This window comes from Amborella trichopoda, chromosome 6 (genome assembly GCF_054954075.1).
Source record: "Amborella trichopoda isolate Santa Cruz 75 chromosome 6, AtrichopodaSantaCruz75HAP2 v2.0, whole genome shotgun sequence".
NCBI classification, from domain to species: Eukaryota; Viridiplantae; Streptophyta; class Magnoliopsida; order Amborellales; family Amborellaceae; genus Amborella; species Amborella trichopoda.
The window spans coordinates 2,937,482-2,954,803 of NC_142341.1; the positions used below are offsets into that span (position 1 = coordinate 2,937,482).

The following is a 17,322-nucleotide window of genomic DNA, read 5'->3' on the forward strand; positions in this document are numbered from 1 at the left end:
TGGGTCAAACCAGGCTGGCCTTCACCAAAGCCCAATTCTACCCTTGGACCGTGGTTGCCCAGCCCTCAAGGCCCATATCATGGAGCATGTCCTAATTTTTTAGGCTCGAGTTGACTGAGCCTAGCCTTAGCACACTACAAGTTTATTTGCAGCTAGCGTGGCCTATAGTTTTCTTCACTTCAACAACAAGGATATTTTGTTATTATTCTTCAACAATGGATGTTATTCTTCAATAATGGATGCACCCGGGTCTTCCAAAGATTGGCACTGTTCTATGGCGATCTTTATGGACCAGCATAATATGGAATATATAGAGAGAGCACAATAGGAGAATTTTTGAAGGCGTGTTCTTATATTTGGATGTTTTGAAATCAAATATTTTAGCAATGGCAATAGATTGGCTCTCGATGCATAAGGAGTGCACTAGTATACCCAAAAGTCAGATTTTTCAAAATCCGTTGGAAGTGGCAAAATTGTGTCCATACTCCAATTTAATTAGAACTACTTGGAAACCACATCCTTTGAATGGTTGAAGCTTAATTTTGATGATAGTTGTGTGGGCAACCCAGGTCCAGCTAATTTTGGAAGACTCATTAGAAACCACAATAGTGGTATTTTAAAAACATTCTCAAGTTCATATGGGAATACTAATGAGGCTCAATCGAGAGGAATTTTGAAAGTCCTAAAAATAATTATGAAGTTAGATAGTCATAAGACAATTGAAAGGGACTCCTCTAACGTTATTACGTGGGCAAAAAGAGCGATAAAGCCCCCCGATGAAATTTATAGGTTTTTTTTTTTTTTTTTTTTTTTTGACTTGTGCATTACTATAAAATGTAATGTTGAGGCTGATGTTCTTGCTAAAAGGGGAGTATACCCATCTTTGCTGGTGATTTTTTTTGTATTTCTTTTTGAGGCGATGAAATTTGTGGTCAACTTTCCAAAAAAAAGCAAAGATTTTTTGCTGTTGCTCAAAAGCCTCATTCAACTTTTGCTATGACATTGCCACCCCAAGCCACCTATCACATTGCAGCCTAATGGACTTTTATGTTGATGCAACGTGAACTAGAAAAAGGGTTAGAACGGTATGATAAATCAATGTGGGTTGTTTAATAATGATGAATAATTAGGGAAAAATACCCCTAATTATTCCTCGTTAGGAACATTGAATAGTACAGTCCTTGTTTCTGATCCTCAATAAGCAGAGGTTTTTTCATCATTTAGTTGGGGCTCTTGGAGAATAAGATTATATGCCCCTTATTCCTTCTCCTTCTCAATCCTGCAATTGAATATTTTTATTTTTTTATGAGATATCTAAGTGAAACAAAAAGAAGAAATAATCCGCAAATGTTAATTGAGATAATTTGATCGCTTTAATGATTTTGTAAAAGGTTTCAACCTTTTACATGGTATTTTCTCTTATCATTTGAATTAGATGGTAATCTTTGAGCTTTGAATTTTTCCTTCCTATTTTAATTTCTCAATAGAGCTTTTCATTGTGCATTCCTATTTATTTTTTGTTGTGAGTGATATGAAATTCCTTCATTTCAATGTTTATTTTCTTAAAAAAAAAAAAGAATTTGTATGGTCTTAAATTATCTTGATTTTTAGTTAGCTTTTTTTTTTTAATCTTTTTGTTGTAATATACATTGAGCTGGGTTAAGAGGTATGCTGCATTTCTTACTGTAAATTCTTTATAGATATAAGGGAAATGATCAGAAACACACTTTAATTTTGGGCTAATTAAAAAAAAAAACTATACTTTTTTAAATTTCATTCACACTTTTTTTTTTTTTTACTATTTATATTAATTTTTTATCAAAATAATGATGTCGCAATGTTTAAAGGCACGGCTGCAGTTAAAGTGGCATGAGACCGAGAGAGGTATCACGATGCTCAAAATCGTAATAGTCTTTAGAGGAGTGGAGAGATTGAGGAGAGAGAAATCCAACAAAGATAGAGAGAGAAAGCGATTGGAGGATAAAGTCACTCCCTTTCTCATGGTGGACGATAAAAATGAGAGAAATATTATTGGATTCGAATGGAGCTTAAGACTACGAAGAGAAGCATGGAGAGAGAGATCATTCATCGGAGAAGCTGCCAGCCACTGAACCATGCTCTTCAATTCAGGGTCTCCACCAAATTCTCCACATCCTCAATTTCCAGTCGCAATTCCTACATTTTCACAACAGTTCAGACCTTGACCATTCTTTAATTTAGCTTCTTCAAACAAGTATCTGATTAATTTAGCTTCTTCAAACAAGTTTCCGACTTGAGTAGATCGTCACTTTCTCTATCTTTGATGGATTTCTCTCCCTCTCTTTGTACCCTTTGCTTCTCAATTCATGGTTGTATCCGACAAAGACTATCACGGTTCTGTAATACGACTACCGTAAAAGCTAATTTGAAAAAAAAAAAAACCAAAAAAAACAGAAACAGAAGAGAAGGGCATAAAAGCTAATTTGGAAAAAATAAAATACCAAAAAAAACTATCTTTGTTGGATTTCTCTCCCTCTCTCTGTACCCTCTTCTTCTCAATTCATGGTTGTATCCGACAAAGACTATCACGGTTCTGTAATACGACTACCATAAAAGCTAATTTGAAAAAAATAAAATACCAAAAAAAAAAAAACAGAAGAGAAGGGCATAAAAGCTAATTTGGAAAAAATAAAATACCAAAAAAAAGGAAACAGAAGAGAAGGGCGTGTATCTGAATGATAATTAAGTATATTTCTGGTATCTGATAATTCCAGAGATGAACTAGGCTTCTTCTGATATAGTCAATGGTACGGCTGCATGGATTCTTGTCTCTGAGCATAAGGCTCTGTGCCTTCATCAAGACTTGGCAGCGACCAAAGAAGAGGCTCTCTCTCCATGATCCTTCGCTTCAAGCAAGCATGGTCTCCAAGATTGCTGAAGCAGAGATAATAACACCGGGACAGAGAAAAAGGATTCAAGAACTCGAGGCTCAGCTCAAGGATGCAAACCACACTAAGAGTACTCAGGAATGAATTGATGAAGATTTCATCTGAAGGCTTGGCAAGATCAATTGGCCATTGGATGAGCAGATTTCGAAAGGAAAGGTTGCTCTCTGTGAGGCTAAATGTCATGAATAAATGCTTGGAACCTCAAGTTCCTATTCAATCCCTCTTGATTCTAATACCAAAGTGGCCAACTTTGACCCAAGGATCGCAGACGGTACCTTGTTATGTAGGAACTCAACCACTGAGACTTTATTACAGGACAATTCAACTGCGGCTGACTGTGTTCATCCCAATGACCCAGGTTTTGCCTAGATAATTGTGAGGACAAGGAACCTAAGCTATCTCATTCTTACTTTCTCCTAAGAATTTACAGAGGAGGGAGAAACCATTTGCATGAGAAAGACATACATTTACAGTGTTCAAGAAAGAAACGCAAGGGGAGAAACCCAATTTCAGCTTTAAAGAGGAAAAAAAACCCATTTGCAGTTTTACAGAGATTAACATTGGCAAAAGATAGAGTGAAGCTGGACAGCCATTGCAACAGAAGATAGAGAAACTGATGAACAATATAAGAGGAAAACATCTCATGACATATATATATATTTTTTATTTATTTATTTATTTTTATTTTTTCTTTTGTTGCTGGAGAGAGATGCATTCATGGCTTTTTTGTTGTTAAGAGAGATGTACCTATGGTTTGCATAAAGTTGTGGTTCAGGAACAAAAGTGAAAGTGTAGAACAAAGCCCCAGATGATGCATCCTTAAATAATGACTCCTGTGATGCCCAAAAAAAATCTAATATGAAATTTGAAGCTTCAGAATGGAATGGTGTTGAATTGGCAGATCTGTGAGCACATGAAAGTGAAATATCCAGATAATGTGTACGAAATATCTAGATAATGTGTAGCAAGATACAATATTTTTAAGACCTGTAGTATCTTTTTTTTCTATATTTAGATCCATAACGGGCACGATCAAGATCGTCAATTTCAGGGTTTTCTGATGCCCTCTAGGTCTAAAGGAACCTTTTCTATTTTTTTATTTGTCTATTTTCATCATTGGAAATATGATCAATTTTATCTTTTATAATTGTTTAACATCTTTTTTTTGTTTGTATATTGCATAGGTTGATATTTGATACGATGTGCGTGTCTTCCACTATTTGACTGTGAATTGATGATAAAATTGTCCCTGTGGTAAATTTTGGGCTTACTATAGTTTTTTCCATTTATTATTGTTGTGAACTATATAATATTTTAAATTATTTATGTTTTTCTCTTCTTTTTTTTATGTATGGATTATTACTTTATTTTTTGCATATTTGGGTATTTGATAAATATTCTAACTTGCTTTTATCCATTTTATTGCCAATGTAGATCAATGGGGAATAACATGCCTTGTAGAGCTTATATGAGTGATGTTGGTCTTAAACAGGTTTTATATAGATTTTTTAAAATATTGACTAAATATTAACTAAACGTTTATTTTAATTTATTTACATATTTTACTTTGATTATGACTGCGATAATTTATTTTACATAATTATGGTGGGTGTTCAATCAAATATGCACTTTTTCGGTGTGTGACATTTCAGTTCTCATGCAAATTAAAGATATTTTTTATCCTTCTATTTTCATTCTATTCTAAAAAAAATTAGTTTAGTTTTCTTTGATATTTTGAGTTTTTTGGGGAATGGCTAGGTGTATAATAAAATATGCATTTTTTATTTTTTGCATTAATATAGTTATTCTTTAGTGTGCACCTACTCTAACTAACTACTTATTTTGCATGCATTTGGCATTTAAAAGGAATCACATGTCTTCTAACATGAATAGACATTGGTTTCATCATGATAAGACATTGGAATAATATAATTGAAATAACATGTTTTTATTGTGATAAGCCTTTTTTTTTTTTTTTATTTATAGAAGCCTTTCAAATGTCTCTTTATATAATTTCAAATAAGCAACAAATTTATGATACCAAATTCATAATCTTTACGGTAAAGTTAAAAAATGGGAAGAAATTTGATTAGTAAAATAAAAGTTTTGGTAATTGGAGTAGAAAATTTTGAGGCATTGGAGAAGACTAAAGAGGTATCTTATTTCAATATTATGTTGTGTGAAATTTTTTATTATGATTGTGATGTGTAATTTTTTATTGATTATCTATTATTATTTTTATTAATTGTGTTTTAATATTGTTTATGATGATGGATTTGTAATCTTTTGGTTTTGGTTATATGTGTCGTTATATCTTCTGCATTTAAAATTTAATCTTTTTGAAATTCCAGTTTGATCACCTTACTAAAGGGTAGCTTTTTAAGAAAATAACATCATGAACTGCATTACACATTGTTCTATATACATTCGATTCTTAAATTATTTTTATATTTATTTTCAAGCAGCAAAATACTGCATAATTAAACCACTGTTGATATTGAGTGATCAACCACCACTTTCACTCCAGTCACGCTAATTCAGCCTCATATCCATGACATAAAATGGCGTATGGTCCACCTTTCATTGCCTTTACATATCCATGAGAGAAAAGGAGTATGGTCCACATTTCATAGCCTTTACACATAAAAAGAGTAGTTGTCCACAAAGGCCTATTTAGTTAAAATGAGTACAATGGTCGATTTACTCCGAAGATCATTTATGTGTATGTGATTATATACTACAAATCTTTCAAAGTACGAGCCAGATATAATTGCAGCTTTAGTTGTTGTCACAATCCTCTCATGCATCTCAAAGACACAAGAATTTATCTTATATTATCAACATTTGTAGTTCAGTGTTCCCCATTGACAGATAGGATGTTTAATTGTTTAGAAGGACTATGTTGAGTTTCGCCTAAGCCAATCTAGCATTTTAGCTATAAATGATTTAGCCCTGACATTGGAGGAAAAGATTGTCTCTAAACTCACTGTATGTTTATGTAGATCAAACAAATTTTAGTGATTAGCATACCCCTTTCTCAATTGCCCCACTGAGAGGGTCCAACAGTAGGTTGCAGTCATGTTGTATATGATGAATGAAGTCCTACAAACAATGATACGTTCTTACTTCTACATGCTCATGGGTAGAAGCTTGGTGGAGTTAGTTTGAGTTGGTGGAGTTGGTTTGAGTTGGCAAAATGGAATTAGACTTAAACACGTTTGGTTTGCGTGAAAATATTTCCGAAAAAGTAATTTCATGTGAACCAAGATGTGGAAATATTTTCACTTTCTCAAAAGTATATTAATACGAACCAAGGTTGGAGTCCTCCCTTTGTAAGAATGCAATATTAGAAAGATTGGAAGTACCTAAGGGTGAGAATTGACCCTATCCCGATTTGAAACCTAGATCTCAGATCTTATTCGAATTGAGGTTAGACTCAAAATTTGGATCCATACCCAAGTTAGGTTTATAATGGAATTTGGATTGAATCTGGGTTCAAGCGAATCCGATCCAGATCTGATTCGGATTTTAATCTGAATCTAACCCGAGTTTTTTAAATAATTAATGTATATAAGAAAAAGATGGGATTAGCCCACTAACTCATATAAACAGATGAGCCCAATGGCCCAGATTGAATCTGGATCGATCTGACGATCACAGATGTCTGGTAGTGTTTTAATTTTTTTTTTTTTTTTCTACAAATCCAAACCACTTGAAATTTTAGGTGTGTTTTCTTCTCATCAAGGCGCACCTAATAAAAATATAAAAAAATTTATTCGTAAAAAATAAAAAGACCAAAATACCCCTCAAAAAGTTTTGGGGGTATTTTGGTGAATTTATTTTATGTAAATATGTTTTTGATATTTTTCCAAGATCTAATTATTTTTTATGAATACGCACCTAAAATTTCAAGTAATTTGGATTTATAGAAAAAAAAACTAAAATTCAAACACTACCAGACATCCGTGATTGTCAGATTGACCTAGATTCAATCGGAGACATTAAGCTTATATGTTCATATGAGCTAGTAGGCTAATCTCATCTTTTCCCATATATATATATATATATATATATATATATATATATATATATATATATATATGCTATCGGATCCATATCCAGATCTAAACGTCCAGGATCCGATTTAAACCCCGATCCGACACATACCATTTAGATTCGGATCCAGCCCGATCCGACCTGTACTCTCAAAGTGCGTTCAAATAGGAGTCTCAAGAGTAGAAGTATGAGAATTTGAGGATTCCATTGTGCCTTGATGAAAAGCTGAGGTCCCATTTCAAGTTTGAATAAGATTAGTTCTAACCTTTATATAATAGCGTGAAATGGTTGAGAGTGCGATCATATAAAAGATCAAACACTCTATTGACTACTCTAAAACAAGAAGATTTACAACGCACAAAGCTGTCTTTCTGTTGAGAGAAAGAAAGCTCAGTAAGAATTATTTTTATCTAGATATTAACAACAGGGGTTTTTTATCTAGATATTAACAATAGGGTATCAAACAAACTAGATGTTTTCGTATTGCCTAGTGTTTTAAGATCTAGCGATTTTCGATCAGTATGGGGAATCGTGACCAAACCAATTCCTTAATGGTATGGGTCCTATTTCGGTTCCCCCTAGATGACCGACTCCTCCTCCCCCCAAAAAAAAAACACAAAAACATATATATTTTTCCTTTTTTAGGTTTATCTAATATTTATTAAATTCCCTCTATATTCGCATCTCATAAATCCTTGTTTTTATTTTATTTTAATTATTTTTCATATTTTTTGGATCTACTAATTTGAACTGATTTAGATTTGATCAAGATCACCTATGTAGCACATATCTATAGGTGAATGATACGCTCTACCAATTTGGGTTCTGAAACACTTGTATGAACCTTTGGCGATGAGCTTGGTGTCAGGTCCTAGTTCCCCAATAATTCAATCTCTTTTGAAAGTGTGGTTAACACAGATCCGCTACCTTCAATTTAGGATTTCTCCAAACAAAATAGTATGATAAACCTTAATGCTACTTAATTTCAGTTTTCTCGACTAAGGTATAATTTCAGCTTAGTTTCAGCTTTCATTTCCCCCACAAACAAAATATATAACGTATGAATTTTATAATATAGAACTAAGGCACATCTAAAAATATATTGAAAAAGGTTTGTCTGAGGTTTACGAAGTCTCAAATTGATCATCGACATGTACAAATACGAAAAAAAGAAAGAAAGAAAAGATTTCAAATCTTAAAAATAAAGTATTTTGTAACACATTATCTATATTTCTAGAGCTTTAAATTCCATAATTACTAGTAAAAACAAATTTTGAGAGCCACTCTAAGAGTTCTAGCACCCAAATGCATCTGTCCTAAAAGTGCCTCTTGATTGTTTAAGGTGGGTGCCTTATATAAGTCTCACCCTTTTCTCAAACCTTATCTCTACTATCCAAGATCTTGGACAAAAAGTAGTTAAAAATCTTGATCACCTATAAAGAAGGATTATGTTAGGGTACTTATACATACGAGTATTCTCGTAATATAATCAACTTTTTGAAAATTCATGCACCCTTGTTTTATAATATAATTTTTTTTAATAAGTGCACTTTTGAAATCAAGAGAGATAAAATAGATATTTTTGACATTTATCCGTTGTTAAAAAACAATCATTGCTCCATATAGGTGGTATGACAATGATATCATATTTCGCTACAAGTCAAAAATAATAGAAAAATGTGGTATGACAATGACATCATCCTTCGCTACAAGTCAGAATAAAGAGGAAAATGTTTTGATATGGCTCCAAACGTATAGGTAAAGCCTCACCTCATACCTTCTCAAAAATTGCAATTGTATTGAAAAGCCTTTAAATTCAATTATTTCAGCTTGAATGTTATGGTTATGAAAGAAAGTTAAGATTTCTAAGTCTTAAAAATAGTCTATATTGCAACAAATCATGTAGACCATCCATTCCAATTTAAAAATAAGTGTTCATAGATGCGCAAGATCTATACCATTTTTTAGCTTCAAATTTTGTTGATGAGGTTGGAAATTGTTTTGGAACAGTCTTAAAGATTTGCCATGCCTAAAGTGCTTTCTAGATAAGGATTTGAGGTGAGGCTTTATTTTGTTTTTATAAAGCCTAGGCCTTATAGAAACTTCATCTTATATAATATTCTTTCTATCAAAAATTTCAATTTTACCTCTAATTAATTATCTAAAATACCCTATTAACAAAAAGGTTATTACATAGTGCGGCAAGGGCATCTTGTATCAAAAAATATCGAGTATACTTCCTATCCATCAGTACCCTAACATAATAACCCCAAATCTCCATACATCTAAGTGTATGAGGTGGGTCTCAACCTTTTGCCCTAAATTCACATGCTCACAAAACACAACTTTCACCTATAACATTTCTCACACGTGGCAAATAAAAAATGGTTCACGTAGACCTCCCCTCCTCTCTTATTGGCTTTGCTCACGTGCACCCCATAACACGATGGGGTCTATACGTAGGAACATCATTGGCCTATATACCAAACACTGTTAAGACTAAGAATACAAGGCAAAGGGCCCCCATTGGGTTCACCTATTGGACCACACGTGTCAGGAGGACACACATATGGCCTCACTCCATTGGCTGCTCTTCTCAAAAGGACGATCCCATTATTGTGTTGGCGTGCTCCCCATTAAGACGAAAACATTTTACAATGGTAACCAAAACTTAGATTTACTTAGTGCTGCTGATCACATTAATTAAATGCCAATAATCACAACCATTATAATGCATTAGAATGATATGAGCAAAGTACAGTGCGTATGACGTGCCTTTTGCATTGCCTATATATCTTGCTTGACTTGAAGGAGACAAGCCAGCATCAAGAGTGAGCCACTTTTAGCTAAGATTTCGAGAGTCGAATTCGTCATCAATATTTTGTATCTCGGTGCTAAACTTGCTTTTTAGGCCCTCCAAATCCCAATTCTGTAGAAACCATCCGTTCGCAAGTGCTTATTAGGTCCTTAAACTCTTGTTAGGTTTTTGAGTTTCCAAAATGGAGACTAAAAGTGCATCAGAAATGGTTGCTGTTATAGTGTTTGTTCTTCTTGTCATGGGGCCTGGTGTCGTTGATGGCGCGTTTGGTATAGAAATGTACCCTTGCACTATGTTTCAATGCATGAATGAGTGCAAGAGGGTGCTCAAAGACAAATATTTGAATGCTGCTTGCTCCGCTGGCTCCCAAGGAAAGCTTTGCCTATGTTGGGGATGAGTAGCTCCACGGAACGCGTTGCATATATTGGGGATGAGTGGTTTGTCGGTGAAGGTAAAGCTTTACATATGTTGGGATGAGTGATTTGTCTAATAAAACTTTAGGATATTGAGGTACTAGTCGAGTTGACAATCTAGATCTCATAGAATATGTTCGCTTTTATCCAGCTATGCTTTTTATCCTATCAGAAAAGTCTAGTAACTAGTTAATTAGTATATCATGTGTTCCAGATGTGCATATTCTTAGTCTTTTTACTTTTCTGTTTCTTTTTTTGTTTGTGTGAGACAAAATATTTATATTCTTGTAAAAAAGCCACTGACTTATAGGTCTTCCATAAGAAAGAATTTCTTGTCTACCTTTTCTCTTCTGAAGTTGTGCTGATTATATAGGTCTACCAAAAGAAAGAATTTCTTCTACAAAAAGGGTGCTTATTTGCTTCTCTAGAGTATGAGATTAAATAAAGTAGTTTATAGAGTTGATGGTTTAGAATTCGCCAGACAGATCTATCTCCTTAGATATCGACAATCCAATCAAAAATCAAAATCTAAACCAGCTATTGAACAAAAGATATAACACACATAATCAACCCTTTTCGGGTCGGTTGGGTTCGACATTTTCATCAATTGAAAATTAGGATTCCTCATATCATCATAGCATAGAGTCCTCAAACTAAACTAAATAATCTCATGAAATGATGACAAAAGCATACCTTGTTTCTCTTAAACTGCTCTTCTTAAACATATACAATAGTTAATATCACACGGAGATTAGTAGTTCCACCTGATTTTCACTTCAGAACGTGAGGGATTAATATTCAAATCTATGGATGACTTTAACAAATTCCAGGCTATCAAATTATAATATTTTAGTTACCCTAAATTGTAATCTCTTAGTTATCCTAAACTGTAAAAAAAATTGGATACACCTACAATAACTAGTTCTCATAATATTTCATCAAAGATGTACTTCGTGGCCATCCCAATATTACTAGATTTTCAAACATAATCATAGCAGTATTATATCAACATTGATAACTTCTGAAAATTGGAAATAGTGATGAATCAACAGTCTAAATAACTAGAATGCAAACTACTTGTTTAACTGAAATCAGATTACTATTAAAAAATGATGCCTCAAGAAATATAGTTCTTCATGCACAGTCAAAAACCAGAAAAATAACAAGAAAATAAAAGAAACGAAGAGAAATGAATTCGATTGTGTTTCGACATGATGCAATGCACAACTTAAAATAAGATACTTAGAGTAACCCAGAAGAACGATCCTAAATATAAAACAAAGGTTTTTCGTTGCATTAGTAGGTACTGGATCGAAATAGACAGATATAAGAAGCAAAGATATTGGTATGCCGACTAATCATCTTGAAGAAGAACAGATTGCAGTTAAAGTCACTCAGAATGTAAGCTAGTAAAAAATAAGTTATAATAGAATTTAAGCAAGCAGTAAACAAGGCACGAAGCCACTAAAATAGAAAATAAGTCTGTAAGGCCCATCAATAGATGAATCATGCATAACTTCCAGAGCACATCAATCTGCATTTAAATTTGGTAATGATTTTAATTTTTAGAATAAAAAAAAACAGAAGGAAAAGTATACAATGACATGTATCTTTGGTACAAGGTGGTCACAATTTATTTTGACCATTGGATGTGAAATTTGATGGTTGCATTTATTTCATTGACCAAACTCAAACTTCAAAAAAAAATTTCTTGAACTTTGTCACATACCCAGGCTATCTGGATAGTTGTAAGTAATTATGACCTCCTTGTCTCAAAGGTAAATGGTCTCATTGTATACAATCCAAAAAAAAAAAAAAGTGGACAAATGAAATTACACAAGCAAACGCAATAGAAAAGGCAAGAAAATAAAGCATTCCCTAATGCAACATAATTCATGATAATTATTATGATGGTGATGACGATGATGGTGATCAAATGATGCTTAAACAAATATTTTTGTATAGAGTTATTTTTCTTGACTAAGGGCAAGCCTAATCAGTGCCCAAAATGAAATAATGCAATAGGAAATTTATCAAACCACCACAAAACTATGCAATATTTACTATTTAATATTTCACCTATTTCTTTTGTACTAATTTCTAAAAGCCCTTGAAGGACACATCATAACGGGTTAGAAATGGTTGGAGGGGCAATTTCAAATTTTGGCAATCCATAACCAAATAATTTCTGACAAAGATTATATACTGCAATAGCAAAATGCTCGTTTGCTCACTCAATCAAATTCTAGCTAAGAGTACTTTTATACCACAACTTTTGGGGATGTGACCTACTAAAACTAGCAAACAGCATAAAAGAAAAAAAAGAACTGCATAACAAAAAATTATAAAAGAAAAAAAAAGAACTGCATGACAAAAAATTTACGCACTCAAATTACACACAGACTAAGGGCTAGCCCTTGAAGGACACATCATAATGGGTTAGAAATGGTTGGTGGGGCAATTTCAAATTTTGGCAATCCATAACCAAATAATTTATGAAAAAGATTATATCCGCAATAGCAAAATGCTCGTTTGCTCACTAAGCAAATTCTAGCTAAGAGTACTTTTATAACACAAATTTTGGGGATATGACCTACTCAAACTAGCAAACACAATAAAAGAAAAAAAGAATGCTATGAGAAAAAATTTATGCACTCAGATTACACACAAACTGTCCAACTTTGGATGATAGATCTAAGTGTTTAGCTATTCAAAATCCTCTTTTATTTTCTACTAAATATATACTCATCCTGTAATTCCAAATTGGATTCCAAAATTTAATATCAACAAAATACGCTTCAGTCACTCGAATAAGGGAATAAATGTAAACTTTGAGCACGTGGGAACATAGTATACACGCTAACTGATATTAGTATTTGAAAATAATAATATTACAAAAAAGAAAACTAATTTGGTTTTGGTTTTGATGGAGGAGAAAAATTGAAAATTACCCCTGCATCAATTTTTGAGCCATGATGTCTCTTTTGTAAGGGCATTCAGAAAGTAGGAGTGTAGGTCAAAGGGATAGAATGAAATGTGAAGTTGTGAAACTCTTGAACGTGGTTTGAGAAATTTTCCGAATGAAAATAAGTAAATGATTTTAACTACGATATTAGCATTTGAAAATAACAATATTACCAAAAAAAAAAACACTTCTGGTTTTGATGGGTGAAAAATCGAAAATTGCTCCTTCAATTTTTGAGCCCTACATGTTGAGTGGTTTGATAAATCAGTTTTTAAAGATAGCTACGACTCCGATGGCATGAACATGATGACAATGATGATGGTGAATGGTTAATGAAGACAAGTGTGATAGTGGTTACAGACATGTGAGGTGCGATGGTGGTGTTAACCATCTTGTCAACAAAATTAGGAATGCATATTAACTCAGAACTATGATATGATCATGATGACAACGATGACAACAAAATTAAGAATATATAAGTACTCAGAACTATGCAAATGCCATGCAAACAGGTGAAGTGTGATCAAAATCTAAATCCTAAAGGATGAATATTGGATCAGAGAAGTATACAAAGAACTATGATCATGATGACAACGATGACAACAAAATTAAGCGCCATGCAAAAAGTTGAAGTGTGATCAAAATCTAAATCCTAAAGGATGAATATTGGATCAGAGAAGTATACAAAACTCCGGTTGAAGTGCGATTAAAATCTAAATATTAAAGGATGAATATTGAATCAGAGAAGTATACAAAACCCCTCAAACCAGTATTTAAATTTACTGATTATCAACCATAATAAAATACAATGTCATCGTTCTACTTTATGAGAATTTTTACAGTAACTCAAATATTCTAAAGGTCAAAGCCTTTTAATTCCTTCCCACACAAAGTTACAGGCCTTTTAATTCCTTCTCACACAAAGCCAATCAGAAAGCCACCTATAACTAGAAACAAATGATCAATAATGGCTATAAAATCTTATAAACACACCTCTAAAACAAACCTCAAAATAGGGGGCAATCGCAAGCTATTCAGCTTTCCTGGTTCAACCTGCCAAACCCAAATCACACACAAAAATAATAATAATAATAATAAGAACCTTATCGATTGAGAGATTCCAGTAGTTTAAAGTGATACCCAAAAAAATGGAGAGAGAGAATACCATACTGGGTGAATTTGGCAAAGCTTATGCAGAGATGGAGGAGAAATTGCAGGGCCAACTAGGGCATACCACAAATTTCCACACAAAAGCCATTGATAGGTCTTGGGCTGCATAGGAAACACTAGAACCCTGCGCATCGAGAGAGAGGGCGGAGAAAATAGCTGGAAAATTCAACCCCTGATGTCCTCTCAAACCCACCAAATTTTTTCCCAAAATTCACACTTTCTATCTACTGTCTGGAACCCTGAGAATCGTCCTTCGAAGAAGGACCCTGCTGCTGATTTTGATGCTGATGATGCATGCTTCCCCCTCTACTCTGCCCAATTTGCTGATAAAATTGGCTCAAAGCCTGTGTACTCAAAACCCCAATATGGCCATCAGGTGAAAGACCAAGCTCTAAACCAGGAAGTTGCTGATTATGGTTTCCACCACCTGAGGTATTGCCCAAAATAGAGCTAAGATTCATATGACCTAAATGAGAGCTCGGCATTTCGAACCCCGAAAACCCAATTCGAGGCACAAAGCTCGCGTTCTCGCTCCCTAAATTCGAACTAGATGGTGCAGAGTGGTGAAGAAAACCAGACCCAAATCCCCCAACTGAAGGCCACAAGCTACTCGTTAGTGGAGATCTATGGAGATTACTCACCATTGTCCAATTCGCTCTATTACCCAATTCCTCCATTTTTGAACCAGACGAAGCAGAGCTTGCTTGGTTAGCCATGGGACCTGCAGAGGCTAGGGCAGAAGCTGGAATAGTCCCCGTACCGGTCGCCGCTATAATTGATGGCTCAGCCTGTTGAAGCAGCCATTGAATGGTTTCTCCATCGGATTTATGCCCCAATTCTCTTGTCAATTGGAAGATCCTAGCCGCACAAAGAGCAGGCATTCTTATTCTTCTTCCTCTTCCATCCACCTTTGTGTGTCTATCTTTGTTTGAGCTTCTTTTTGGGGCTAACTGTTTCTTTGCTTCCTCTTTCTCACTCATCACCTCAACTATCGGCAAATCTCTGGGTTCTCCACCACCTTTGGTGGAGTTGCTGTTCTCTCTCTTCTCTGGCTGGAGGCCAAGGGCTTGATGGAACTTGGGAACTTCATGGGGCGGGAGCTTTGAGGACTTTGGATCCATTTGGGTGGGTTAGAGAGAGAAAGTTAGGGCCTCAAAAGGGTTGGTGGGTTAGAGATAGAAAGTGGAGTGAAGAGAGGGTCCTGAAAGCCTTAAGAATTCATGGGTATTCGCCGTTTATAGCAGGAGTGAGAGCGAAACTGAAAGAATGACCCCCCAAATTACTGCAGGTGGACTGTTTTCCTCTTTGTTTTCGACTTTCACTCTCTACATATATCCCTCCTTTTTGGCCTTTTAACTGTCCACTGTTGATGAAATCTTTTTGACCGTTTTGGGGACTTGACACTTTCATTACCAAATCCATAATTACGGTCCCCTCTTTCTCTCTCTAAAAGTCCCCTCTCTCTCTCTCTGGAGTCTAAACAGTACACACTTTGTCTCTCTTGAATTTTGGTTTTTAACCGCCGCTGCTTTCACATACATTCCATGCATCATTTTCTCTCTCTAAAACAATGGCTTCGTTGCTATTATTGTCGAGATGAATCTCTTCAAAGCGACTCAAAAACGGACGTGGAGGGGAAGGAGTGGCACAGGTGGTACAGCATGACAGGGCCGGCGTTCATTGTCACAGTTGCTTCTGCAACACTCCAGAACATCAGTCCACCGCAAGCCCAAAACTTTTAACAATTTTAGAGAGAGAAAGATAAATTTTATGAAACGAAATGAACTGCCTGCCCTCTTAATAATACGGGGCCCCAAATAGAATCTCTCTCTCTCTAGAGAGAGAAATTTATTGAATCAATTACCCTTAACAATACGGGGCCCCAGATAGAATCTCTCTCTCTCTCTCCCCCCTACAATAATCCAATATTGAATATTGCCTCTCTGGATGACTGCCACCCCACAATGTGAACCTTTATTTATCACATGCACACCAGACAAGACTCAAAACACACACCCTCTCTCCGTCACTAGGTTCCGGGCACTAGGACACTCTCTCTCTCTCTCACTAGCATTTATTTTTTGACATTGGAGGTTTCCTCTCTTGGTGTACGCAGAACTAGCGAACCAGCTCAATTTTAATAAGTTGGTGCAATGTTTTTAAGAGTTGGTGACCATGTAGGTGAAAATTTGTATGACATGTACTGTTTTTGTATGGGAAAATTTGTAAGACCTTTACTGTACTGTTTTTAGGACGGATCATTAGTGTGGGTCCCAACTCGATTTTTCTTAAGAGTCTCTTATTTATATATAAATAAATAAGAGGTAATGATTTCATACAACCGTTATATATTAATACGGTGCAACAATATTAAAAAATTATTTTATGACCATTTGTTTGATTCAAATTTTAAAATATATATTTTTTTTATTCTAATGAACAATCACAAAAAAAAAAAAAAATTAATTTAAAAACACAACGTAGAAAGCATTTGTTTAGCCCAATTAACATAAGCCGTTCATTTTGGTGAGATGCATAGATCTAGGCCTTAGAAGGATTTTTTTATTTCCAATTTTTTTGGATGACTTTATTATCATTAGATGAACAATATTAAAAAAAATTAAAAAATGATTTTCAGTTTATAAAGGCTAAGATATTGAAATTTATAAAATGAATGGTCTAGATTTGTTTTTTCAAGGGACTCATTTTAACCATATCTAGGGTTTAAATTTAAATTTTTTTTTGGTGAGGATTGATTATTGAGATGAAGAGAGAGAGAGCGTGTAAAATTTGGGGTTGTACAAATACCACAAACATGGTTTTCTAGAAGTGTCGTTGCATTATACTATGATACAACCGTTGTATTGGATCATTGCTCAATAATTAATCCCCTCGCCAAAAAAAAAAAAAAATCAATTTGAACCCTAAATATGGTCAAAATAGGTCCCCTCTAAAAACTCAAAATAACTGTTT

At 34.4% G+C, this 17,322-nt stretch overlaps 1 protein-coding gene across 2 annotated transcripts; it reads right to left on the reverse strand.

The window, feature by feature from the left end:
- Positions 1–13,927: 13,927 nt before the first annotated feature.
- Positions 13,928–15,890, reverse strand: TCP20 (TEOSINTE BRANCHED 1, cycloidea, PCF (TCP)-domain family protein 20). 2 transcript variants are annotated; one of them, XM_006844561.4, is made up of 2 exons: positions 14,350–15,890; positions 13,928–14,232 (listed from the first exon to the last, which is right to left on the reverse strand). In XM_006844561.4, exon 1 carries the CDS (start codon positions 15,468–15,470, stop codon positions 14,574–14,576), a length of 897 nt encoding a protein of 298 aa, XP_006844624.1. In that variant the 5' UTR covers positions 15,471–15,890; the 3' UTR covers positions 13,928–14,232; positions 14,350–14,573. The 2 variants fall into 2 exon arrangements, with proteins under 2 accessions (XP_006844624.1, XP_011623455.1); XM_011625153.3 differs by having other exon boundaries at positions 14,345–15,889.
- Between the last annotated feature and the right edge of the window lie 1,432 nt (positions 15,891–17,322).

Excerpts from the sequence above, each read along its gene's own strand:
- TCP20 (XM_006844561.4), bottom strand. The coding sequence starts at position 15,470 with ATGGATCCAAAGTCCTCAAAGCTCCCGCCCCATGAAGTTCCCAAGTTC.